Below are 25,992 nucleotides of genomic sequence, written 5' to 3' on the forward strand. Positions count from 1 at the left end.
TTCCCCCAAAAAAGTACTCCAGCTCTCATGACCTCTAACACATAGAAACAACTTTGAGTTGTAGAGAGGTAGACTAGAAATTTTATCAATTATCAAAACTTCAACCCCTCCCAAAGAATACTTCTGCTTTAATCTCCAAAACTGAAAGCCTGTCTTGTGTCTGTGAAATTCATAATGTTTTTATGTGGCAGTAGCCTAAGGAAAGTACTACCGGTATGTTGAGAAGCCTCTAAGGGCTTAAGTTTTGTTCATTAAGAGATTAAGGAAGCTTTGCTTGGTAAATCAGTTTGCTTCCATTGTTGGCGAAAATCAAGAAATTCCGTTCCTCCAAGCATAATCAGTTAGTTTCTCATCCTTGTTTCAACAGCTCTTTGTATACAATTCTATTGGATAACGCTTAGTACTCAGTGTTGTAATTATTTGTTTATTTTTCTATGTCCTGGGCTATTAGACTAGGCTCTGTGAAAGCAGGGTTGGGGTCTTTCTATGTTTAGCACCTAGCTTACAACAGTGTTTAATAAATATTTATTCAGGCTGGGCATGATGGCTCATGCCTGTAATCCCAGCACTTTGGGAGCCTGATGAGGGTGGATCACGTGAGGTCAGGAGTTCGAGACCAGTCTGGCCAACATGGTGAAACCCCGTCTCTACTGAAAATACAAAAAAATTAGCCAGGCGTGGTGGCGCATGCCTGTAATCCCAGCTACTTGGGAGGCTGAGGCAGGAGAATCGTTTGAACCCCGGAGGCAGAGGTTGCAGTGAGTCGAGATCGTGCCACTGCACTCTAGCCTGGGCGACAGAGTGAAATTTGTTTATTCAAGGAATGACTGTAACCTAGAAGCAGATTAAGAAGACATTTCATATTTACAAAATTGATAGCTCATTATTGGTTTAGTATTCAGTATTTTGTGCAAGTCTCATTCAGAATGGACATTCATTTCATTTCCCTGAGCTTATATTGAATTAAATCTGTTTTTGCTGGAAGAGGTCTAGTTTAATACTGCTGGGAATAAATAATATATGTTAATAAAAAATAACTTTGGGGGAAATTTTAGGCATAAATGCTAGTAGTCATATGTAAAAAATCTTTAATTCTGTATAGTACAAAATGCTTACACTTTAACAAAATAGGTAATAGTGAAACCTGTGATAACTTATTTGTATTAAGTAAACAAAATTTTTGTTCACATTGCCTGGAGTCTTTTTGGGAATTTTCCTAATCATGAATAGGTCTTGAATTTTGTTAAATGCTTTTGTTTGGATATATTGAAGTGATCATATATCTTTTCTTTCTTTAAAAAAATATGGACTGCTTCATGAATTTGCATGTCTTCTCTGCATCGTTCCAATTTTAGTATATGTGCTGCTGAAACATGCACTTTCTTCTCTTTTATTTCGTGAATTACATTGATTTTTTTTTTTTTTTTTTTTGAGACAGTCTTGCTCTATCGCCCAGGATGTAGTACAGTGGCTCGATCTCAGCTCACTGCAACCTCCAGCTCCCAGGTTCAAGTGATCCTCCTGCCTCAGCCTTCTGAGTAGTTGGGATTACAGGTGTATGCCACCATGCCTAACTAATTTTTTTTTTTTTTTTTTGAGACAGAGTCTTGCACTGTCACCCAGGCTGGAGTGTGGCACAACCACAGCACACTGCAGCCTCAACCTTCTGAGCTCAAGTGATCCTCCCAACTCAGCCTCCCAAGTAGCTGGAACTGCAAGAGTGTGCTACTGCACCCAGATAATTTTAAATTTTCTGTAGAGACAGGGTCTTCCTATGTTATATAAGCTGGTCTCAAACTTCTGGCCTCAAGCAGTCCTCCTGCCATGGCCTCCCAAAGTGCTGGGATTATAGGCATAAACCACCGTGCCTGGCCCCAAAGTCAGTTTTTTATATATATATATAAACGCACAACTTCTTTTCATTTTGCTAGTTGGTTAATCACTTTTCTCTCCTCTGCCCCTGAACAGCCTGAGCTTCCACTATTGCTTCCTAACTGAGAACGAGATCCAAGAGAAGTCTCACTAGGAAAGGAGTCAGAGCTACGGGAATTTTCGATAGAACCTTAAAAATTTGGCGGCCGGGCGCGGTGGCTCAAGCCTGTAATCCCAGCACTTTGGGAGGCCGAGACGGGCAGATCACGAGGTCAGGAGATCGAGACCATCCTGGCTAACCCGGTGAAACCCCATCTCTACTAAAAAAAACACAAAAAACTAGCCGGGAGACGTGGCGGGCGCCTGTAGTCCCAGCTACTCGTGAGGCTGAGGCAGGAGAATGGCGTAAACCCGGAAGGCGGAGCTTGCAGTGAGCTGAGATCCGGCCACTGCACTCCAACCTGGGCGACAGAGCGAGACACCGTCTCAAAAAAAAAAAAAAAATTCTTCACTTAAAACTCTCTTTTTGAAAGAAATCCTTATGGAGCATACCAACTACTGAAATCAGAAAGACTTTTATCATTGCAATTGTAACAAAATTATGCATAGTTTATTACTGTATTAAGTGTAGATGGAGCCTATTTCAAGAAAACACAATAAAGTCTAAACTGAAATAAGCAAGGTAGGAGTTGACTGTTCATATTTCAAAAGGATTCTCCAATTTTAACAGGATTCATTGCTGTTTTTTTCACAAGCTTTAATACCCCTGTGGTTTTAAAAATCATTTAAAAAATTTAATTTACACATAATTTTTCAGGAACTCATCTATTGTACAAAATTATGCACAACTCTGCATGTGTATAGATAATATTATAAACAAAGAGCTCATAAAATTTTCCCATAAATTATCTCATTAGCTGGGACTATATGAATGAATATAAGCATTGGTTAGAATGCATAGGAAGCCACTAGAAAACATTATTCTTGAATTATTTACTTTTTATTAATATATGTAAATGCTCTACATTGCTTAGTTCCTAGCAAAAACTAAGAATTCTAATATGCCCATGGGGCCCTTCCCTGATGACTCATTTATTAGAAAACTTTTCCTTATAAACGATACAAAAATAAACTTCAGCTCACCTGATACAATCACAGAAAATTTGAATTAGTAAAGTAAAACTTGAAGACCCATAGATAACAAATACTTCACGTTACCCACAGAGTTCCCATGTAAGAACCGTCTGATGTCACTGTCAGAGACACAGAAACCAGGGACCTGGACAGAGAAAAAAGTTCCATGGTCCTAACTGCCTGGATGCAACTATGGTTTGGGAGTGGCCAATGAGGGCTCTCAACTAACATGAATGTCTTGAAAACAACTATCAAATCTCAGGAAAGGAGAATTTTGAAATCACAGTATATGTCCTTTGAACTACCTCCCTCCCCCAGTTTCCAATCTGATCCTTTATTCTTAGTTCTAGAATTTGCAAAGAGTCAATGTTTGCAAGCTTGCGGCTTTTTGTCTAAAATTCACCTTAGGCTTGGTAACATGAAGTTCTTTCACCATTTGAATATAGTGCTTCTTCCAGATCCCCTGCTCAAAGGGAGTTGGAGAGAAATTGATGTACCAATTAAATCGTAAACATTTCAGCATCCAGAGCTGATCCAGCTCGGCTAGGTTCTTCCAATGCCAGCACACCTGGAAAAACAATTACAATTAAACAAAACAAAATTAAACAACCCCCTCAGTTTATATGCTCACTTTCTCTAGGTTTTGAACTGTCATCCTGGGCCTGAGATAACTTTTTTTGTCCTTTGCCTCCAAACCATAGCTTAAATGGTTACCTCCTACCTGAAGTGTTTCCTACCCAGGCAGATTTAAAGTAAATTAGCGTTTGCTTTAAATTCTAATTCAGATTTAGAATCAGAGTCAATTAATATTTATGGAGCACCTATTAATTACCTTCATAGCAACCTAGGGAGGTAAGTACAATTATTACTCTCATATTGCCAATGAGGAAATTGGGGCTCAGATAGACTTTAGAATTTTCCAGAGGTTTCTAAAGGTCATATAAAAGTTGTATAAGGATTATATAAACTTGGGTCTGCACTTTATTTATTATTTTCATGGTATGTTTCCTTTTCCCTCCTACATTAGTCCGTTTTCACATTGCTGATAAAGACATACCCAAGCCTGGGTAATCTATAAAGAGAAAGAGGTTTAATGGACTCATAGTTCCATGTGGCTGGGGAGGCCTCACAATCATGGTGGAAGGCAAAAGTCATGTCTTACATGGCAGCAGGCAAGAGGGAATGAAAGCCAAGCAAAAGGGGAAAACCTTTATAAAACCATCAGATCTCATAAGAGTGACTCACTACCATGAGAACAGTATGGGGGAACCACCCCCATGATTCAATTTTCTCCCCCTGGGTTCCTCCCACAACACGTGGGAATTATGGGAGCTACAATTCAAGATGAGACTTGGGTGGGGACATAGCCAAACCATATCACCTCCATTCTTTCAGTTTCACTAAATATAAATTTTATAATGGAATATAATCACTGATACCATGTGATGTATAGAGCCTTTAGGATTCCACAAAGCATAAAGCATTTATTCTGTACATACCAGTTCCAGAGCATTATGGCTAATCCTACCCATCCAGCAAATGGCGGAGACGGCCCTACTATGTGTAGCAATTTTTTTTTTTTTTTTTTTTTGAGACGGAGTCTCGCTCTGTCGCCCAGGCTGGAGTGCAGTGGCCGGATCTCAGCTCACTGCAAGCTCCGCCTCCCGGGTTTACGCCATTCTCCTGCCTCAGCCTCCCGAGTAGCTGGGACTACAGGCGCCCGCCACCTCGCCCGGCTAGCTTTTTTTGTATTTTTTTAGTAGAGATGGGGTTTCACCATGTTAGCCAGGATGGTCTCGAACTCCTGACCTCGTGATCCGCCCGTCTCGGCCTCCCAAAGTGCTGGGATTACAGGCTTGAGCCACCACGCCCGGCCTAGTGTAGCAATATTTATAATAATTTACCCAAGGGTTTGAATAAGTCTTGCCAGAAACTAGGATCAAGTTCACACATAAAGCTGAAACGAGGGATTCAGTGTCTTTGTAAGAGTTGCAAAGATGACATATAACCTTCAAGCCCAAATTTTACCCTTAGAAAACTGGCCTCCTTTTCAAGATTAATTAAATAATTAATAATTTTTGAGTGCCCCTTCACCCCCAAAAGGGAACACTCTGTAATGGCCTTGCTGTCCATACACCCATTTTTCTTTTTTTTTTTTTTGAGACGGAGTCTCGCTCTGTAGCCCGAGCTGGAGTGCAGTGGCCGGATCTCAGCTCACTGCAAGCTCCGCCTCCCGGGTTTACGCCATTCTCCTGCCTCAGCCTCCGGAGTAGCTGGGACTACAGGCGCCCGCCACCTCGCCCGGCTAGATTTTTGTATTTTTTTAAGTAGAGACGGGGTTTCACCGTGTTAGCCAGGAGGGTCTCGATCTCCTGACCTCGTGATCCGCCCGTCTCGGCCTCCCAAAGTGCTGGGATTACAGGCTTGAGCCACCGTGCCCGGCATACACCCATTTTTCTATCCCTCTCTGCCTCCCCACTTCCACTCACCATTTATTGAGTTCCTCCTATGTTTAGTATTGTTTTATGTGCAGAAGATGAGACGTTGAGGAAAGAGTAGGACACAATTAGAAGAAATAATAAATTCAGGAAAAGTTAGGGAAGGAGGAAAAAGTTAAGGGGATTTGATAGAGCCCTACAGGCAGCAACAGAAATCACATTTAGTTTGTTTGACCCAGAAATGAAATAACACCAACCTCATTTCCATATGGTAAATTCACTCAGAATTCAATGGAGAGATAGAGTTTTTGGGAAAGGGAAGGGGGAGAAAAGAAAAGTCTCAATTTTCATTCCTTTTCTCCTTCTTCCTCTTTTTTTTTTTTTTTTTTTTTTTTGAGACAGTTTTGCTCTTGTTGCCCAGGCTGGAGTGCAGTGGCACGATCTTGGCTCACTGCAACTTCCGCCTCCCAGGATCAAGCCATTCTCCTGCCTCAGCCTCCCGAGTAGCTGGGACTACAGGCGTGCACCACACCTGTCTAAGGGTTTCTCCTCTTCTTTAGATCATGTTTTGACCTGAGTACTTAAGTTGTTTTTCTTCCCAAGGCAAATATAGTTTTTGTTTTTTGTGTTATTTTGTTTGTTTAAAGGTAGAGAGGAATGAAGAGAATTGAAAGGTAAGTAAGAGCTTTCAAATCTACAAGACACAGTTCCTCCACAACCTTCCATCTTTTTAAAACAGCAATGACTTTATATGGTTTACTTTAAATCGAGCTGAAGAATGATGGTCTATGTCTTCCCCACCATCAGTAGTGAGAAGAAATTATGACTTATAGTGCATACAGATGATAGAATTAGCTATTTCAAATAACATTTCCTTCTAATAATATTATCCTTGTGGAAAATGAAAAATTCTGAGAAGTTTAACCCATGACCCCATTAATCAGAGATGACCATTATTGACAACCTGGGTACAGTTCTTTTCCTTTCAGTCTTTATTTGAAGTATATACAAAAGAAAATCAGGAAACCCTATATACAACTTAAAATATTTTTTCATTTTAAATATTATAGCATCTCTGTTCTTCTAAAACATGTTTACTAATGGTTGCATAATAATGCATCATAGGCCAGGTGCAGTGGCTCAAGCTTGTAATCCCAGCACTTTGAGAGGCTGAGGCGGATGGATCACCTGAGGTCAGGAGTTCCAGACCTGCCTGGCCAACATGGCGAAACCCTGTCTTTCCTAAAAATACAAAAATTAGCTGGGTGTGGTGACACACGCCTGTAATCCCAGCTACTTGGGAGGCTGGGGCAGGAGAATCGCTTGAACCTGAGGGGGGCGGAGGTTGCAGTGAGCCGAGATCGAGTCATTGCACTCCAGTCTGGGAGACGAGAGCGAGACCCTGTCTCAAAATAATAATAATAATAATAATAATAATAATGCATCACATATGGCTGTATGATACCCTCTTATTACTGGGCATCCAGATTGCTATGCTCTTTTAAAAAGTCATTTCAGGCCAGGTGTGATGCCTCACGCCTGTAATCCCAGCACCCCTGGAGGCCAAAGTGAGTGGATCACTTGAAGTCAGGAGTTTGAGACCAGCCTAGCCAACATGGTGAAACCCTGTCTCTACTAAAAATACAAAAATTAGCCAGACATGGTAGTGCATGCTGTAATCACAGCTACTCCAGAGGCTGAGGCAGGAGAATCGCTTGAACCCGGGAGGCAGAGGTTGCAGTGAGCTGAGATTGTGCTACTGCACTCCAGCCTGAGCAACAGAACAAGACTTCATCTCAAAAAAAATCATTTTTGGAATAGGTATATGCATATTAATACCAAATTCAAAGAAACAAAGGAAGTCCCTCTCCCATCACTATCCCCCAGTCACCCATTCTTCTCCTTGGATGAGACCACTGTTACCAGTTTCTGGTAAATAATTCTTGAATATTCTAGGCATATAGTAACAAACATATATATATATATTTGAGGCAGGGTCTCACCCTGTTGCTCAGGCTGGAGTGCAGAGGCATGATCATAGCTTACTGCAGCCTTCAACCCCCAGGCTCAAGCAATCCTCCTGCCTTACTTAGTCTCTCAAGTAGCTGGAACTCTAGGCACATGCCACCATACTTGGCTAATTTTTTTTCTTTCTGTCTTTTTTTTTTTTTTTTGAGACAGGATCTCACTTTGTGACCCAGGCTAGAGTGCAGTGGCATGATCTCAGCTCACTGCAGCCTCCTCCTCCCAGATTCAAGCAACCCTCCTGCCTCATGCCCCCCAAGTAGCTGGGTGCAGGTACAGGTGTGCACCACCATACAGGGCTACTTTTTGCATTTATAATAGAGATGAGTTTTCACCATATTGGCCAGGCTGGTCTCAAACTCCTGACCTCAAGTGATCTGCCCACCTTGGCCTCCTAAAGTGCTAGGATTACAGGTGTGAGTCACCTCTGCACCTAGCTGACCTGGCTAAGTTTTTTTTTTTTTTTTTTTTTTGAGATGGAGTCTCACTCTGTCGCCCAGGCTGGAGTGCAGTGGTGCAATCTCGGCTCACTGCAAGCTCCACCTCCCGGGTTCACACCATTCTCCTGCCTCAGCCTCCCGAGTAGCTGGGACTACAGGTGCCTGCCACCACGCCTGGCTAATTTTTTGTATTTTTAGTAGAGATGGGGTTTCACTGTGTTAGCCAGAATGGTCTTGATCTCCTGATCTCGTGATCCGCCTCGGCCTCCCAAAGTGCTGGGATTACAGGCATGAGCTGCCATGCCCAGCCTGACCTGGCTAATTCTTAACTTTTGTAGAGACAGGGTCTTGCTATGTTGCCCAGGCTCTAGAGTACGGTGCTGCAATCTTGGCTCACTGCAACTTTAAACACCTGGGCTCCAGCAATCCTCCCACCTCAGCCTCCCAAGTAGTTGGGACTATGGTCATGGGCCACCACACCTGGCTAATTTTTGTATTTTTTGTAGAGATGGGGGTCTCGTCATAATGCCCAGGCCAGTCTCAAACTCTTGGCCTCAAGCATTCGCCAGCCTTGGTCTCCCGAAGTGCTGGGATTACAGGCAAGCCACTGTGCCTGGCTGTATATAGTCTGTATTCTTTTCAAAATGTGGTAGGACAGTTCTACACCTGTGTGTGTGTGTGTGTGTGTTTACCAATGACATATCTTGGAGACAGATGCAGTTTATTTACCCAGTCCCTCCTGGTAGATATTTTCATTGTTTCCAACCTATTGCTAGGACAGACAATCGTGCAATATTCTTATACAAGTGTGGCTTTTACCATGTTGCAGGATACCCATCAGACAAATTCCAAGAAGTGGAACTGCTGGGGCAAAGGGAATTTTTATTTGAAATGTTAACACTGCCCAATGGTTCTCCATGGTGGTTACATCAATTTATCTACCAGCAATATATGAAAGTTCTTGCTTTCCCACATCCTCACCAATATAGAATATTATCATTTAAAACAAATCTCAATCTGAGTCATGAAAGATGGCATGCCAGAATGAGGCTAAGCATCATATATTTTAGAGACATCTGCATTCCTTTTTCTGTAGATTACTTGTTCATTTCCTTTGCTCATTTTTCTCCTGGGTTGTTGGTCTTTTTTTTTTTTTCTTAATATAGATTTATAAGAGCTCTTTAAAAAAAAAAATAAAGAAATTAGCCCTTGCATGCAATCGATTTTTTTCCCCTGCCTACTGTTTGGATTTATTTATGGTGTTCTGTTCCATGAAGAATATTTTTTTTTATTTTTTTTTATTTTTTATTTTTATTTTTTATTTTTTATTTTTTATTTTTTATTTATTTTTTTTTTTTTTGAGACGGAGTCTCGCTCTGTCGCCCAGGCTGGAGTGCAGTGGCCGGATCTCAGCTCACTGCAAGCTCCGCCTCCCGGGTTTACGCCATTCTCTCGCCTCAGCCTCCCGAATATTTTAATTTTTATAGTCACAGTTTAAAAATCTGCTTTCTTCATTCTTGCTCATGATACAAAAAATGAAGAAAGCAAGATTTAAAATTGTGTATTTTCTTTTAAGACTTCTGGGTATGATGGAATACTGACATCCTTTCCTGTTTTCTTTGAAGACTTTAATGGTTTCCTTTGGTTTCATCTGTCTTTTATCCTACTCAAGTTTTTTTTTTTTTTTCCAGAGAGTTGCTCAATTGTCCCTATAACATTTATTGAATAATATTTTTTTTGAGACAGAGTCTCACTATGTTGCCCAGGCTGTAGTGTAGTGGCACAGTCACAGCTCACTGAAGCCTCTATCTTCTGGGTTCAAGTAATCCTCCCATTTCAGCCTCCCGAGTAGCTGGGACCACAGGCACACGTCACCACACCCACCTAATTTTAAAATGTTTTGTAAAGATGAGGTCTCCTTATGTTGCCCAGGTTAGTCTTGATCTCCTAGGCTCAGACAATCCTCCCACCTTGGCCTCCCAAAGTGCTGGGATTACAGGTGTGAGCCACCACACCTGGATCCATCTTTCCTCCTGCATTCATTTTCTTAATTTTAAAAACTCAAGTTGGCCGGGCGCGGTGGCTCAAGCCTGTAATCCCAGCACTTTGGGAGGCCGAGACGGGCGGATCACGAGGTCAGGAGATCGAGACCATCCTGGCTAACACGGTGAAACCCCGTCTCTACTAAAAACTACAAAAAACTATCCGGGCGAGGTGGCGGCGCCTGTAGTCCCAGCTACTCGGGAGGCTGAGGCAGGAGAATGGCGTGAACCCGGGAGGCGGAGCTTGCAGTGAGCTGAGATCCGGCCACAGCACTCCAGCCTGGGTGACAGAGCGAGACTCCGTCTCAAAAAAAAAAAAAACTCAAGTTAACAAGTCACACATATATGAATGCACACTGGTGGGTAATTTCCAGTCTTTCCAGACTCTATGAAAAGACTCAACAAAATGACTACCAGTTTTATATCTAAAATAATTTAACTTCACTTTAATACAGGACGGAATTACTTGTAAAGGAAAAAAATAATAACAATTACCTCCTTTTCCAAGGCCTGTTATGAGCACACCTGCCCACTTGGATCTCTTTCAGTCTCATTTTCTTTTGTACATATCTCATTAGGTCCTTATTTTGAGCTTTTTTATTTATGAATGACCTGCACTGTGCAATTGAGGACTTTATTGCAACTGAATGCCGTACAGTATAAGACCATCCTGCTGACGAACCATTTCTTACATGTATATGTAATTCCCCAACTAGCTAATACTTCTTTGTTGTATACTAATGTGGCTTATACTTTTTTCCCCATTTGAGTTCTAAACAGAGTTGGACACAAAGATGGTGAAGGTTAATACAAATGTACGAACATACTGATCTTCCCATCTCTTTCTTAGTTTTGTGTGTGTGTGTGTATATGTATGTGTGTTTGTGTGTATATGTTTGTGTATGTATGCATGTTTGTGTTTATCTGTGTGTCTGTGTATGTGTATGTGTGTACACGTGTTTGTGTTTGTGTGCATATGTATTTGTGTGTATATGTGTGTATGTTTGTGTGTGTGTGTGTGTATATGTATGTGTGTTTGTGTATGTATATTTGTGTTTGTGTGTGTGTGTTTGTGTTTGTATGTGTGCATTTGTGTGTAATTGTGTGTATGTGTATATGTTTGTATGTGTGTGTATGTGTGTGTACATTTGTGTGTATATGAGTGTGTTTGTGTATATATCTGTGTTTGTATGTGTGTATATGTGTGTGTGTATGTGTGTGTTTCCCCTTAACTACTTCTAGTTTCAAGTTTCCTAAGACTGTCCTCAGAAAACACCACATACCCCTTCCTTGCCTTTACCTGTGCACAACGACAAAGGCTCCGGGGGTCCAGGAAAGAAAAGATGTATAAAGATAACACCCTTGGAAGCTTGGTTGTAAAGTCCAGGGCTTCTGCTGGAATTTTCTCTTGAAGCTTTCGACAGCAGAACTTTTGCTGGGACAGCGAGCAGCGCTCCAACAGGCCTGTGAGGATTCTTCTTCTTTGAGAGTCTGTCCATTTGTCAAACTGGAAAAACAAAAGAAAGCAAAATGTATAAAGCTCCAGGTTTGGTCTGATAGCAGATTCATTACAAGTAAGAGATGACAATGGCACAGAAAGGGAGTTTAGTAATTTATTTCTAGTGCAAATCAAGTATTTATTTCCCCAATCAGCAAATTCCATGCTTTGCCACCTGTCTTCTCTCACATTTATATGGGAGCATGTGCATGACCTAAGTGTGTACACAGAAGTGCATGTGACCTCAAAACTTGCAGTTACATATGAACAATAAATTGGGAGCTGCCCATATTCACAAACTGAGAATATATCTGCTTATAAAAGACAATTTTAAGGGAAAATAACTGCGCAGCTCCTCCCTGCAAATAGTTTCTGCATTATCCCATCAGGGCTTAAAACGGCAGGACCAGAAAAAACCCTTGTATTCACAATTGGAGATAAAGTATTACAAGCAAATATCCCTGAGAAGGAAAGTATATTGGGGTCAATTCTCACTAGTATGTAAATGACTGATATGATCGGAGAGGATGTGTTGATAAAGGAGGACTTGAAGAGAGGAAGTGAATGCCAAAGGAAGCCAGGGTACATCCAACAATTGGCTACCTCACAATTTTCCTCAGAGATTGCCCTGAACAACACCCAAGATCAGGGAATGACCAAGGATGAGCACCTTGGGACTGCCCAAAACCAAAAGAGAGGAAGGAAAGAACACCTATCAGCTCAGTGAGCCACTTCACTGGAAGTCTAAATCTCCTTTCTTCCCTGGCCCATTGGGGAAGAGAAAATAGGGAAGTTTCAGCTGGCTGTATTTTTGCATATTATTGCATTTCAGATACAGTTATAAACAGATTTTTTTTTTTTTTTGAGATGGAGTCTTGCTGTGTCGCCCAGACTGGAGTACAGTGGTGCAATCTCGGCTCACTGCAACCTCCACTTTGTGGGTTCAAGCGATTCTCTGGCCTCAGCCTCCTGAGTAGCTGGGATTACAGGCACACACCACGGCACCTGGCTAACTTTAGTATTTTTAGTAGAGACAAGGTTTCACCATGTTGGTCAGGTTGGTCTCAAACTTCTGACCTCGTGATCCAACCACCTTGGACTCCCAAAGTGCTGAGACTACAGGCGTGAGCCACCACACCTGACTATAAACAGAATTTTATAATCTGTTTATAGTCTTTTAGTCGTAATCATAAAATACACTGACTACCTAAAAAGGCATGTAAAGGAAAAATTTATTTTTTGCAAGCCTTACAACAAGTTAACTTCATTATAGTTATACAATATATTTTAAATTTAACTTCATTTTTTTTTTTTCTTTTTGGCTTCTCAAGGGTCAACTTGATTTTTTTTTTTTAATTAGTAGTGTTAAAAAACAAAATGTCAACAAATTACGTTTAAAAATCTAATTGGCTTTTATTAGCGATTCATGAATCAGGCAGCATCCCATCAAAAGAACAGATAACAGGCCCTCAGAGTTGAGCAGAGGAGGCTGGTTGGCTTCAGGGTCGGAAAAGCGTTGAAGAAAGCAGAAATAGGCCCAGTGCGGTGGCTCATGTCTGTAATCTCAGCACTTTGGGAGGCAGAGGTAGGAGAATCTCTTGAGCCCAGGAATTTGAAACCAGCCTGAGCAACACCCCATCTGTACAAAAGAATAAAAAGTTAGTTGGGTATGGTGGTGTACAACTGTGGTCCCAGAAACTCGGGAGGTTGAGGTGGGAGAATTGCTTGAGCCCAGGTGGCGGAGTCTGCAGTGAGCTATGGTCATGCCATTGCACTCTGGCCTGGGCAACAGAGAGAGACCCTGTTACAGAATAATAATACTAATAAATTTTTAAAAAGGAGAAATAAGGAACAAAAAGTGGATTGATTATTTCAGAGTTATTTTCCTCATAAGATTAACACAGAGGGGACTTTCTTATGCCAGTTCAGATAAACTGGGACCCTCCAGATTGGTGGCTGTGAATCTCCTGTTTTGGGTTTGTTTGTTTGTTTGTTTGGTCCTGTTTTTCATTTTTAATTTAAACTGGCCCTTTTCAAAGTTCAGTTTGATTACGTGAGAGTGCCTCCATTCCGGGTTAGTTTGGTCTGTTGGGGCCTAGTATAGGAGCTCAGTCCAAAAAATGGCCTTCCATAAATTTTAACAGTAGAGGCTTGGTGGCTCATGCCTGTAATCCCAGCACTTTGGGAGGCCGAGGCTGGTGGATCATGTGAGGTCAGGAGTTCGAGACCAGCCTGACCAACATGGAGAAACCCCATCTCTACTGAAAACAGAAAATTAGCTGGGCATGGTGGTACATGCCTGTAATCCCGGCTATTCAGGAGTCTGAGGCAGGAGAACTGCTTGAACCCAGGAGGCGGAGGTTGCAGTGAGCCGAGATCGTGCCATCACACTCCAGCCTGGGCAACAAGAGCAAAAACTCCGTCTCAAAAAAAAAAAAAAAAAAAAAAAAAAAAAAAAATTAACAGTAGAATAACAGTAGAAATACTTCCTAATTAAAACTATTCACTATTATAGATTTATTCAATGACCCACAAATCTCATTTTGGAGATTATCACTGCAGTGGGGAGGAGGGAGATCCTAAAATGAAAAAACAGAAACTTTAACTGCGAAGACCACAGGAATAAAACTGACTCATATGTGAGTGTTCCCTGACTTCTAGCCCCGTTTCTATACAAGCCATATCTCCAACTCCCATAAAAGGAGACTTCTGGCTGGGCGCAGTGGCTCACGCCTGTAATCCCAGCACTTCAGGAGGTCGAGGCAGGTAGATCACGAAGTCAGGAGATCGAGACCATCCTGGCTAACACGGTGAAACCCCATCTCTACTTTAAAAAAAAAAAAAATTAGCCAGGCATGGTGGTGGGTGCCTGTAATCCCAGCTACTGCACTCCAGTCTGGGCAAGACTCCATCTCAAAAAACAAAACAAAACAAAACAACAAAACAGGAGACTTTTTTCCCCAGCTCTTTCGGATGGGTTCTCAGGAGAATGAGTAGAGAGAAACCAGGCCAGAATGGCTAAGGCCAGAGGAACTGGCCCCAGAAGCTGAATTATCTATGAAATAAAGAGCCAAAAAGAAGGTGAGAAGAGAGAGAGGGAGAACAGTTGGAAAACTGGCTTGAGGGGAGTCACAGAGGTGATGGTCACCTCTACAGGAGCTAGTGTGGGAGAGCTCAGGAGTGAAGGAAGATTGCAGGAGTATGGCTATGAGTTTTGAACTGGATTTCCTGTTTTCTTTTTTTTTTTTTTTTTTGAGGCGGAGTCTCGCTCTGTCGCCCGGACTGGAGTGCAGTGGCCGGATCTCAGCTCACTGCAAACTCCGCCTCCCGGGTTCATGCCATTCTCCTGCCTCAGCCTCCCGAGTAGCTGGGACTACAGGCGCCCGCCACCTCACCCGGCTAGTTTTTGTATTTTTAGTAGAGACGGGGTTTCACCGTGTTAGCCAGGATGGTCTCGATCTCCTGACCTCGTGATCCGCCCGTCTCGGCCTCCCAAAGTGCTGGGATTACAGGCTTGAGCCACCGCGCCCGGCCGGATTTCCTGTTTTCTTTGAAAGAGACAAAATGAAGATTGGAATTCATTTTATATTTTTTATTTCATTCTGTTTTTTTAGAGACAGGGTCTCACTCTGTCGCCCAGGTTGGAGTACAGTGGTGCAATCCTAGCTCACTACAGCCTCAACCTCCTGGACTCGAGGGATCCTCCCACCTCAGCCTCCTGAGTGGCGGGATATGCCACCACATCAGGCCTGGAATTCATTCTAAAATGACATTTGGGCAGTGCTATGTGAGTCTGGCGAGGCTGAGCTACGTTGAGACCCAGGATGATTATGGTCACAAAAAATTTTCATGAGATATTATGGCTGCCACAAAATCAAAGATAACTCAAAATGCCTGGTAGTAGGGGATCAGCTAAACAAACCATAACATAACAACACGATAGGGGAAAGCAGGGCATTATGGGTTGATGGTGGGCTTCAGAATAAGACAATTTGCTGTCTCACTCCCAATATTCTATTAGTTCTTTTACTCATCAAAAATATGTCAGCCTCGATTTCCTCATTTATACATTAGAGATAATTACATCTACCCTGTAGGGTGGTTGAGAGGATTAAATACAATAATATATGTATAAAATTCCTAATAGAGTACATGACTCATTGTAGACATGGCAGCTACTATTAGAAAATGTCACAGTGATGTTAAAAATAATATGTATGTGGGTTAAGTAACTATAAAAAGAAATGTGCATAAAATTACCATGTTTGTACATTGACAAGGATGGAAAGTGCATTTAGAATAAATGAGGTTAGCTCATCCACTTTCCTGCTGCCCTCAAAAGAGAATGGGCTCACGTTGCAGAATGAGTGATTTAACACAAATATAAAAGAACATTAGGATTATAAAATACTGAAGAAATCTATAAAAGAAAACATTAAAATACTTTCTCTAGCGATGAAAAAGATAATTACTTTGGTTCCTCATTTATTTCCCCGATTACAATGGTCAGAGGTAATTTGTTTGGCTTTGATAGGTGTTCTTTGCCTCAAGGGATTTTCCTTTCTAATTATGTTTGTTTAGGCTAATAGAAAACTAATTTACATTCCTTGAACTACCAACTGAAGAAGGTTGGGAGATGACTCAGAAGAATGCTGAACAGTAGGGGAAAATCCCTTTAGGATTTAGAAGGTGCTAGAAATAATCCCAAAAGTATATAATCCATGGAAGGGTTAACTGTACAGGAATTCAGTTATCCCCCACATTTCTTGCGTCACCTCTCAAGCAAAAATACCCCTTACTGAGTAGCCAGGGACCTCATGTATGAGATTGGGGGACTGTCAGGACCATTATTCTCCTATTCTAGCATCACGTAGGGTACCTTGCTTCATGATTCATTCCTGAAGGATGCCTTTTTTAAGGCTTTCTTGACTCAATATAACTGTGCACATCCTATTTTTAGAGTAGCTATTACAAGGATTCTTGCTGCCGTTTCAGGAAGTGAGAAGGTTGCTGGAGTGATCAGGTTCCACCCACCTCACACTGAATGGCAAAAAGAGGGTGGGAGGGAGATAAAGAGAGAGGCTTGTTTTTGTTGGCTTATTCGTTATATTATCTCTTCTGGTTGAGTTTCTGAGTCCTATTATCAAAAATTTAATTTCATAAAGTGTAAATACGTTTTTGTCTTAAAAGTTTCAAACAGGGCTGGGCGAGGTGGCTCACGTCTATAGTCCCAGCTCTTGAGAGGCCAAGGCGGAAGGATTGCTTGAGCCCAGGAGTTCAAGACCAAAACCAGCTGGGCAACACAGCGAGATCGTTTCTTTAAAAAAAAAAAAAGAAAAGAAAAAAAAAAAAAAGATGTGCTATGTTGGCCTATGCCTGTAGTCCCAGCTACTTGGGAGGCTGAGGTGGGAGGATCACTTGAGCCCAGGAGGTAGAGGCTGCAGTGAGCCGAGATCACGCCACTGCACTCAAGCTTTAGCTACAGAGCAAGACTCGGTCTTGAAAAAAACAAAAGTTTCAAGCAGACACATACAGAATCAATAGAATAAAAAATGAAAAGCTTCTTTAACACTGCTCCCTATCAAATCTCACTTCATCCCCCAGAGATAACCACTGTTCAAAAGTTTGATGTTCATGCATTTCCTTTTTTTCTAACTAAAAAAAAACAATTTTTAAGGCCGGGCATGGTGGCTCATGCCTGTAATCCCAGCACTTTGGAAGGCTGAGGCAGGCGGATCACCTGAGGTCAGGAATTTGAGACCAGCCTGACCAATACGGAGAAACTCCGTCTCTACTGAAAAAAAAATTACAAAATTAGCTGGGCATGGTGGCGCATGCCTGTAATCCCAGCTACTCGGGAGGCTGAGGCAGGAGAACGGCTTGAACCCAGAAGGTGGAGGTTGCGGTGAGCCGAGATTGCGCCATTGCACTCCAGCCTGGGCAACAAGAGCGAAAACCCATCTCAGAAAAAAAGAAAAATTGTTTTCAGAGACAAGGTCTTGCTACGTTGCCCAGGCTGGAGTGCAGTGGCTATTCACAGGCATGATCATTGTGCACTACAGCTTTAAACTCCTGGGCTCAGGTAATTCTCCTGCTTTAGTCTCTGGATTAGCTGGGACTTGAGGCGCACACCACCATGCCTGGAAGATGGTCATGCATTTCTATACATTCACACACACACATATCTCCATCAACTTGGAGGCAGTGAAATAAATTAGAGTATACCCATCCCAGGGAATACTATGTAGCAGTTTAAAAAATAAACAAAATGGCCGGGCGTGGTGGCTCACGACTGTAATACCAGCACTTTGGGAGGCCAAGGTGGGTGGATCACAAGGTCAGGAGTTCGACACCAGCCTGACCAACATGGTGAAATGCTGTCCCTACTAAAAATACAAAAATTAGCTGGGCATGGTGGCACACGCCTGTAATCTCAGCTACTCAGGAGGCTGAGGCAGGAGAATCGCTTGAACCTGGGAGGCAGAGGTTGCAGTGAGCCAATGCACTCCAGCCTGGGTGACAGAGCGAGACTCTGTCTCAAATAATAATAATAATAATAATTAATAAATAAACAAAATGTAGCCACACATGTCCTGATATGTAATGAACTCCAGGGCATATTGTCTTCTCATTCAGTCATAGTAGAATGAATACAGCATTTTCTGTTTACTCAATTTACTACTGATAACCTTTCCAGTAGGAAGAAAGAAAAAGAAGGAGGAGGAGCAATATCTTGGTACATGCTTTTTCATGCCTTTTCATGTTCTGAATGAATATCTCTCTAATATACATAAATATAGAGGCTTCAAAGGGTACGTGCATTTAAAATTTTAACAGATCCTGTCAAATGGTCTTTAAAAGGTCTTTACCATTTTACCTTCCCTCCAAGTGAGTTTAAAAGTATCTTCCTGCTTTCTAGTGAATCCTTCCTTACAGGGTATATTATATATATAATATATATAATGAAGAGTTATATATATTATCGAATTCTCCAATTTTTGCCATACAGGCAAGGAAGAGAGAATTTGGGCATTTCATTGTTTTCATTTGCATTTCTCTGATTTTGGTAAAATTGAGCATATTTTATATGCTTAGTGTTCATTTATTTTTAAAATATTCCTCATTCTTATATTAGCCCATTATTCTGTAGGGATATTACTATTTTGCTTATTGACTTGTAGGAACTCTTTATATATCCTGGATATTAATCATTTTTCTGTCATGCAATTTGCAAAATAGTTTTCCTTGTTTCTCTTTTGAATTCTAACTCTGATTATGGTTGTTTTCAGCAAGTTAAAAGTGATGTCATCGACTTTATTAAAATGGATTATTATATTACTATTATTTCTACTAGCTACAGAGCAGAAGCTGAGAGAAAGTCTGAGATTCTTTCCCTTTTCACTTCTCCTGCTGTGTTCTCTCTCAATTTGGGAGGCAATAGCCTTTTCTAACAGGGATTGAAGGGCAGAGATTTGAGAGGAAGGGGATTAAGTAGTAGCATGAAACAGCAAAGTAGAAGAGCTTTTCAGTTTCTCTTGATTATTTTATTTGCTGTTGTACAGAACATTAGACAGAACCATGTGCAAATAAATGAACAAAAATTGCCAAATTCTATGGCCAAATATGAAAACACTTCCAGACTGTCTATCATTGAATACAATTCATATTACATTTTATCTCTCACTGTCTAGATTCTTTTTTAAAAAATGACTTCACTTCTAATACTAGATTAGACTTTAAAACTAAGACAGTGCTGGATGCCTACAGTGAAAATTCCAAGCAATGCTAAGTAAAAACACTGGTATCTTTATTTCTCCTTCTTCCCTCCCTCCCTTCCTCCCCACCGCCCTCCTTCCTTTCTCTCTCTTTCTTTCGAAAATGCATTTCTTATGTTACTGTCTTGAAGTCCATGAAACACACAAACAAAGAAAATCTAAATTAAAATGGAGACAGAAATGTAAATAAAAAGTAGAAATATCTCCCTTAAGCCCCATTCATTGGGTTTTTGCAGGGGTACATAGGCTACCATATGATTTAGTGATTTTAAGGAATAAGTTTGTTTGGGGAAAGGAGAAAAACAAGAGACTATTATTTATTGATTTAGAAAATATCTGTTAATGTCTGGTAAGCATTGAGGTATGTACAACGAAAACAGGATAGAAGTCAGCCCTGCCTCTGTAGATTATTCTCTTGAAGAAAGAAAATAGAGAATCTAAAAAAAAAATGCCCAGAGATGGATATTTTGATCATCAGCCAGGGATGGCCATTGAGACTTTGTGTCCCTCCTTTTGAGGAACAGATGAGAAAGTCCTAATTTTTGATGAAGGACAGTTGTATCTTGTTAGGTAAAAACATAACATTGTTACAGTTCTTGTATGAAAGTGTCAGGATCTATAGAAGGGTATATATGAATGCTGAGTAGCCAAATGGGTAAACCGTGCTGGTTACTAAGTTATTGTCCCTCAGATCCAAATTCATCTTTCTATTTTGGGGTTTGTTTGTTTCGAGACATCGTCTTGCTCTGTTGCCCAGGCTGGAGTGCACCGGTGCAACAGCTCACTACAGCCTTGAACTCCTGGGCTCAAGCAATCCTCCTGCCTCACCCATCCCAAGTAGCTGGGACTATAGGAATGCACCACTATGCCTGCCTAATTTTTTAAATTATTATTTTTGTAGATATGGGGTCTTGTTATGTTGCCTGGGCTAGTCTCAAACTCCTGGCTTTAAGCTCTCCTCCTCCCTCAGCCTCCCAAAGTACTGGTATTACAGCTGTGAGCTATTGCACCTGACCCAAATCCACCTTTCTACGCTCTACTTTGTGAGCATAGAAGGCAGGATCTCTTGGGCTGGGCATATGGTTCACACCTGTAATCCCAGCACTTTGGGAGGTCAAGGGTGATGGATCACCTGAGGTCAGGAGTTTAAGACCAGCCTGGTCAACATGGTGAAACTCCAGATCTACTAAAAATACAACAAACTAGCCAGGTGTGGTGGTGGGCGTCTGTAATCCCAGCTCCTCAGAAGGCTGAGGCAGGAAAATCACTTGAACCTGGGAGGCAGAGGAGGTTGCAGTGATCTGAGATGGTGCCATTACGTTCCAGCCTGGGCAACAAGAGCAAACCTCCATCTCAAAAAAAGAAAAGAAGGCAGGATCTCTATCACCGTATTTCTCCTTTGACAGCTGGCTCCCTGATAAATGCTGCCAATGAGGAGGAAGGTGCTAGAGGGAAACTGAGGGAAGAGAAACTTACTCCTGCTTGGTTGCTGTTCCTATCAGGATCACCTAACTCTTGACCCTGACAGTAGCCATTGATCCCAAGGTCCAGCTTTTTTTTCCATACACCTAGAACCATTATGTTTTGCCAGCTGTATCAGAACCAGCTGGCTGTGATGTCATCTGCTTTATTCCATAGAAATCTGGCTTCCCTATGGTGCTGAAGGTCTTCCCTCTGAGCTCCCAGTACCAGGAAAGCTGGTGGTAGCTAATTCCCACGGTTCTATCTCCCTGGAACCTCAGCATTCCCTTTTTTTTTCTTCTGTTCTCCAATATTTGCTTAACCAATCCTTTTCATTTAATTATGTCTGTTAAAATAAGATACGATTTCTGTTTCCCTGACCAAATCCTAACTGATACTTACAGAAAGCACCTGTCATGCTTCTCAGGCAATGAGGAAGCACTCCCTTAAATCCAAGCTGAATTCTCTGGGCTCTGTGATAATGCTACAGTTATGTCACCCCCAAATTCATGTTGAAATCTCAACCCCCCAGTGTGATGGGATTAGGAGGTGGGGCCTTTGTGAAGTGATTAGGTCATGAGGGTGGGCCTCAAGAAGGGGATTATTGTCCTTATAAAGGAGACCACAGATAACTCATTCCCCCTCTTCTGCCACGTGAGGACACAGTGAGGAGGTGACTGTCTATGAAGAGAGGCCTCAGCAGACACTGAATCTGCCAGCACCTTGATCTTGAGCTTCCTAAGCCTCTGGAACCATGAAAAATAAATGTCTGGGGTTTTTTTCTTTCTATCCAAGTTGAGTAAAAAAGGTCTGTTACTTATAAGCCACCCAGTCTGATTTTTTAAAAGCAGCCTGAAAGATGAAACAGATAACATAACATAATGCAAAAACATTACGTTTTTAATATAAATATACACTATATTTTAAATGTTTACCCATTTGCCAAGCAGGGCTCTTCTTTCTTCAAATACCTACAATAAGTAAAAAAGAACATGGTAATTTCATATATCATAGTTCAAAATACCCATTACAAGAAAGACATCATTAAGGGATCTGTGAATAAACATTCATTGTATCAACTGAATATAAAAAGACAGATTTTACTCCTGAGGTTATGTATTTTTACCCTGGGCAAGGTTTCTCTCTTTCTTTATTTCAGTTTCTACATGTGGAATAATTCATATGAAAGAAGAAGTAATAAGGCTGGGTACAGTGGCTCACACCTGTAATCCCAGCACTTTGGGAGGCCAAGGCAGGCAGATCATTTGAGCTAGGGAGTTTAAGAGCAGCCTGAGCAACATGGTGAGACTCCATCTCTACAAAAAATACAAAAAATTAGCCAGGTGTGGTGGTATGTGCCTGTAGTCCCAGCTGATGCTGAAGTGGGAGGATCACTTGAGCTCGGGGAGTTGAGGCTGCAGTGAACTATGATCATGTCATTGTACTTCTTACCTAGGTGACAGCGCCAGACTCTGTCAAAAAAAAAAAAGAAGAAGAAGAAGAAAAAGAAAGAAGTAATAGTTGTTTAAAGGGAAAGAAATTTAAAAAATGGAATTATAAAGGGAAATCAGTTTTAGAATTTGAAAGGAGATGAAAAAACTAACAAAAAAACAGGAACATGAAACTCCCCCATCTGAAATGTTTCAGTATTAATAGTATGAGAATTTACGAAACAGGTGAATGACCAGTTCCGTTTTTCTATTTCAGTGTATACACATATCAGTGGGTGTACAAGTACGTACGCATCTGTAGGATAAGAAATGTGTGTGTGTGCACCTCTGGGCTTCCACTTGAATATTTGTTGGTACAGGTTTATTACAATATACTATTTAGGACAGAAACTAAGTCTTACTCATCTTGACAGCTCCAGTAGAGTGCTTACAGAGCATGTTACAGGTATCTATGTTTATTGAATTGAATGAATGTGATTGTGAGAATGAATATCCTTATGGACGTATCAGTACAATGTGAGTATCTTTATATACTGGTGTTGAGGTGCTTTTCTGAGCATCAGTGCATATGTACATTTCAGTGAGTGAGGAAAGGAAGACTAATGTGGGTACATGTGGCAGAGAAGCGGGTTATTAAGAGAGGAAGAGAAAGAGTAATGAACATATTTGAATGTCTCACTTGCTTTATCCCATACACCCTCTGTCAGCTTTCAAAATCGGGATTGATGTTTTTCCCTCCTCTTGGCACTCACTACATTCTCTAGTGCTGTAAGAATGTTCCCTCTTGGAGAGGTGGCTCAGACCTATTTCTTCTCTTTTTATGGAAGAGGTTGAGGAGCTGGTTTTATGCTTCCCACAGATCATGCTTTCCTTCCTTTTTTAACTCTCAAGCGCTGGTTGCCAAGGACATACAAAATAGGAATTGAAATAACTGGTTCAGCCACCACCTCGGGACTAGTGAAATGTCAGTTTTGCTCTTGGCCAGGGAATCTCTTCTGTCACAGACAGATGCTTTTTGCACATAAAAGAAGAAGAAAAAGACCCTCCCCCGTGGCTAACTGCCACCTAGGCTACCAGGACCCTCAAATAATGGCAACAGATAAACTCAGAATTTCTAGATGAAAAGAAGTAGAAGAGAATCTGTAGAACACAGAAGATTCAAAATATCTGGATTCAAATATTGTCTGAATTCTTCTCTATCAATCATGCATCGCCCAACCCATGCAACAGGTGTTGTCACTTTTCTGAAGCCCAGGGATTTCTCTCCTCCCAACTCCTACTCCATTTATAGTTCATGCTTCACTTAGACTTTATAGTGTTTGTTTTGCTCTCTAGTGGTGTCTGTTAATTTTACCTTCCCAAGTAGATTACAACCACTTTCTCTTACATGCTCCATAGAACCCTCAAGTACAGAGTCCACGGAAGGCTCTCAATAAACCATTTTGCCAACTAACAACAAGAAGAAAGTTTCAGAAGTCATTGAATTTTAGAGCTAAAAGGAATCCTAAAGATCTTTTTATTCGATTCCTATATTTTAGAAAGGATAAGCAGAGGACCAAAGAGGTTATATTTACAGATATTTTAAAAATCTCTGGGTCCAAACTATGTGTTCAGCTCAACACTGCACTTGATTCCTCACCAGATCCTTGGTCTGACTTCCAGCCTTACATTCTTGATGAACTTCTGCCCATGCTTTGGTCTGACTATATGAAGAAGTAGAGGTTAGGTCCTGAGACCACAACAGAGCTTCAAGAGGAAGTTGAAGCATGGTGTCCAGTGATGGTGTGGCCCATTGGAAACAAAAGGAAACTGACTTAAAGGGGAAAAGACAGTCAACAAGAGGGTAGTAGAAAAGGAATGGGGTGGATATTGGGAAGTGCTACCCAGGCTGAAACACGAGACAAAGTCTAAGCAGAGTCCATGCAAGTCCAGCTCTTTACTGGAAGGTAAACTCAAGCGGAAACTGATGGGACACAAGGGGTAGAGGAAAGACAGTAGACTGAAAGTCAGGAGACGCCAGATCTGGTTCTGACTCTACCTTTGACAAGACGTATCATTTTGGGCAGATAATTTTGTCGTCAGGTTCTCAGTTGGACTTATAGTCTTATACACCCTGGTTTGGAGCAAGTCTTTATTTCAAAGATTTGCAATCGGCCGGGCGCGGTGGCTCAAGCCTGTAATCCCAGCACTTTGGGAGGCCGAGATGGGCGGATCACGAGGTCAGGAGATCGAGACCATCCTGGCTAATACGGTGAAACCCCGTCTCTACTAAAAAATACAAAAAACTAGCCGGGCGACGAGGCGGGCGCCTGTAGTCCCAGCTACTCGGGAGGCTGAGACAGGAGAATGGCGTAAACCCGGGAGGCGGAGCTTGCAGTGAGCTGAGAGCCGGCCACTGCACTCCAGCCTGGGTGGCAGAGCAAGACTCCGTCTCAAAAAAAAAAAAAAAAAAAGATTTGCAATCAGGTTCTTCATTTTAAAGAGCTGGAAAACAAGGTATTTCTTCCAAATGGAAATATTAAAATGGATCTTCTTTTCTTGTAAGATGCTGCAGTCTGTTTATATCACAGTTTACTCAGAGCCTGCTGTTAAGTCAAAATCCCACGGTTGTTATTTTAGTCTGTTGACACTGTAGTTACATATTTCACCGTGTGACATCATTACAATGTAGGAGTGAGATATTTAGGGGCCCCTAAATAATGATCGGTTGATGGTAACTGGGTGCTTTTTCTCAGAACGCTTTTTTTAAACATGTACTGTACAACATGTGTGAACCATACTCTAAAAGAAATGTGGATCACTTTCTTTTCTTTTTAAAAACTGTGTATATTTAAGGTATACAACTTGATGCTTTGATATACACATACATAATGAAATGTCAAGGAAACTGTCCTATCCATCACCTTTCATAGTTACCTTTCTATGTGTGTGTGTGATAAAGATCACTTTCAATTAAAACACTAGTTGGCAAAGAAATACACATTTTAAAAACATTCTTTCACTCAAAATTTACAATGCTTGAATAACTTACTAATCCGTTAAATATGCCTATCCTGGTGATGCTGGGTTTGTTTTAGGCATCTAAATTTGAATTTAGAGAATTCAATCTCCCTGCTTAAAGCCTGCTGTGAAGTTAAAATCCCGTGACTCTTATTTTAGTCTAAGATAGTTACATATTTCACATTTTACTACCGAATAGAAGAAAGACTAAATTAAAACAAAACCAAAAAACAGGACCTTAAAATTTCACTGATCATTGGTGACAAACACCCTCATTTAGAAGTGTGGAAGCCCCTTGAAACGATTGCCTGCATGCCTTTTGGCCGGCTGTCTCCTTGGGCATGTATTTTTAATTCCTTTCACACAGTTAGAATGTTAGATCCAGAAGAGACCTTCAAGGTCATCTGATCCAATCCACTCATTTTACAAAGGAGAATAAAGCCCAGAGAAGGTAAAATTGGTACAGCTGATTTGAAACCAGAGTTTTCAATTCCCAGAAGTTATCGTCCTTTATTTGCTTATATGTACGGATATGTGTGTGTATAATATATGATACATATTTATATTCTAATTTGTTTTAAAATTGGAAACTGCTGCATTGTATGAAGTAAGAAAATGAAAGCTCTCTCTTCTAACAGACCCTCCTCTGTCCACCAACACCCATATAACTCTTCGGGAAAAACCAGTATTAACAGTTTGATATGGCTGGGCATGGTGGTTGATGCCTGTAATCCCAGAGCTTTGGGAGGCTGAAACAGAGGCTCATTTGAGCTCAGGAGTTTGAGACCAGCATGAGCAACATAGTGAGACCTTGTCTCTACTAAAAATAAAAAAAAAGAAAATTAGCCGGGCATGG

At 41.2% G+C, this 25,992-nt stretch overlaps 1 protein-coding gene across 5 annotated transcripts in view; it reads right to left on the bottom strand.

The window, feature by feature from the left end:
- FBXO16 (F-box protein 16) overlaps nucleotides 1–25,992 on the bottom strand; it is a 63,542-nt gene that overhangs the window by 25,005 nt on the left and 12,545 nt on the right. For all 5 annotated transcript variants that reach the window (XM_033229455.1, XM_033229447.1, XM_033229483.1 and 2 more), the window contains exons 3-5: nucleotides 21,621–21,656; nucleotides 11,252–11,458; nucleotides 3,410–3,574 (exon numbers count right to left, since the gene is read on the bottom strand). In XM_033229455.1, the coding sequence (XP_033085346.1) occupies nucleotides 3,410–3,574; nucleotides 11,252–11,458; nucleotides 21,621–21,656 (408 nt within the window). The remainder of the gene's footprint in view (nucleotides 1–3,409; nucleotides 3,575–11,251; nucleotides 11,459–21,620; nucleotides 21,657–25,992) is intronic.

The sequence above is a fragment of the Trachypithecus francoisi genome, unplaced genomic scaffold, assembly GCF_009764315.1.
Source record: "Trachypithecus francoisi isolate TF-2019V2 unplaced genomic scaffold, Tfra_2.0 Contig01440, whole genome shotgun sequence".
Classification (NCBI taxonomy): domain Eukaryota; kingdom Metazoa; phylum Chordata; class Mammalia; order Primates; family Cercopithecidae; genus Trachypithecus; species Trachypithecus francoisi.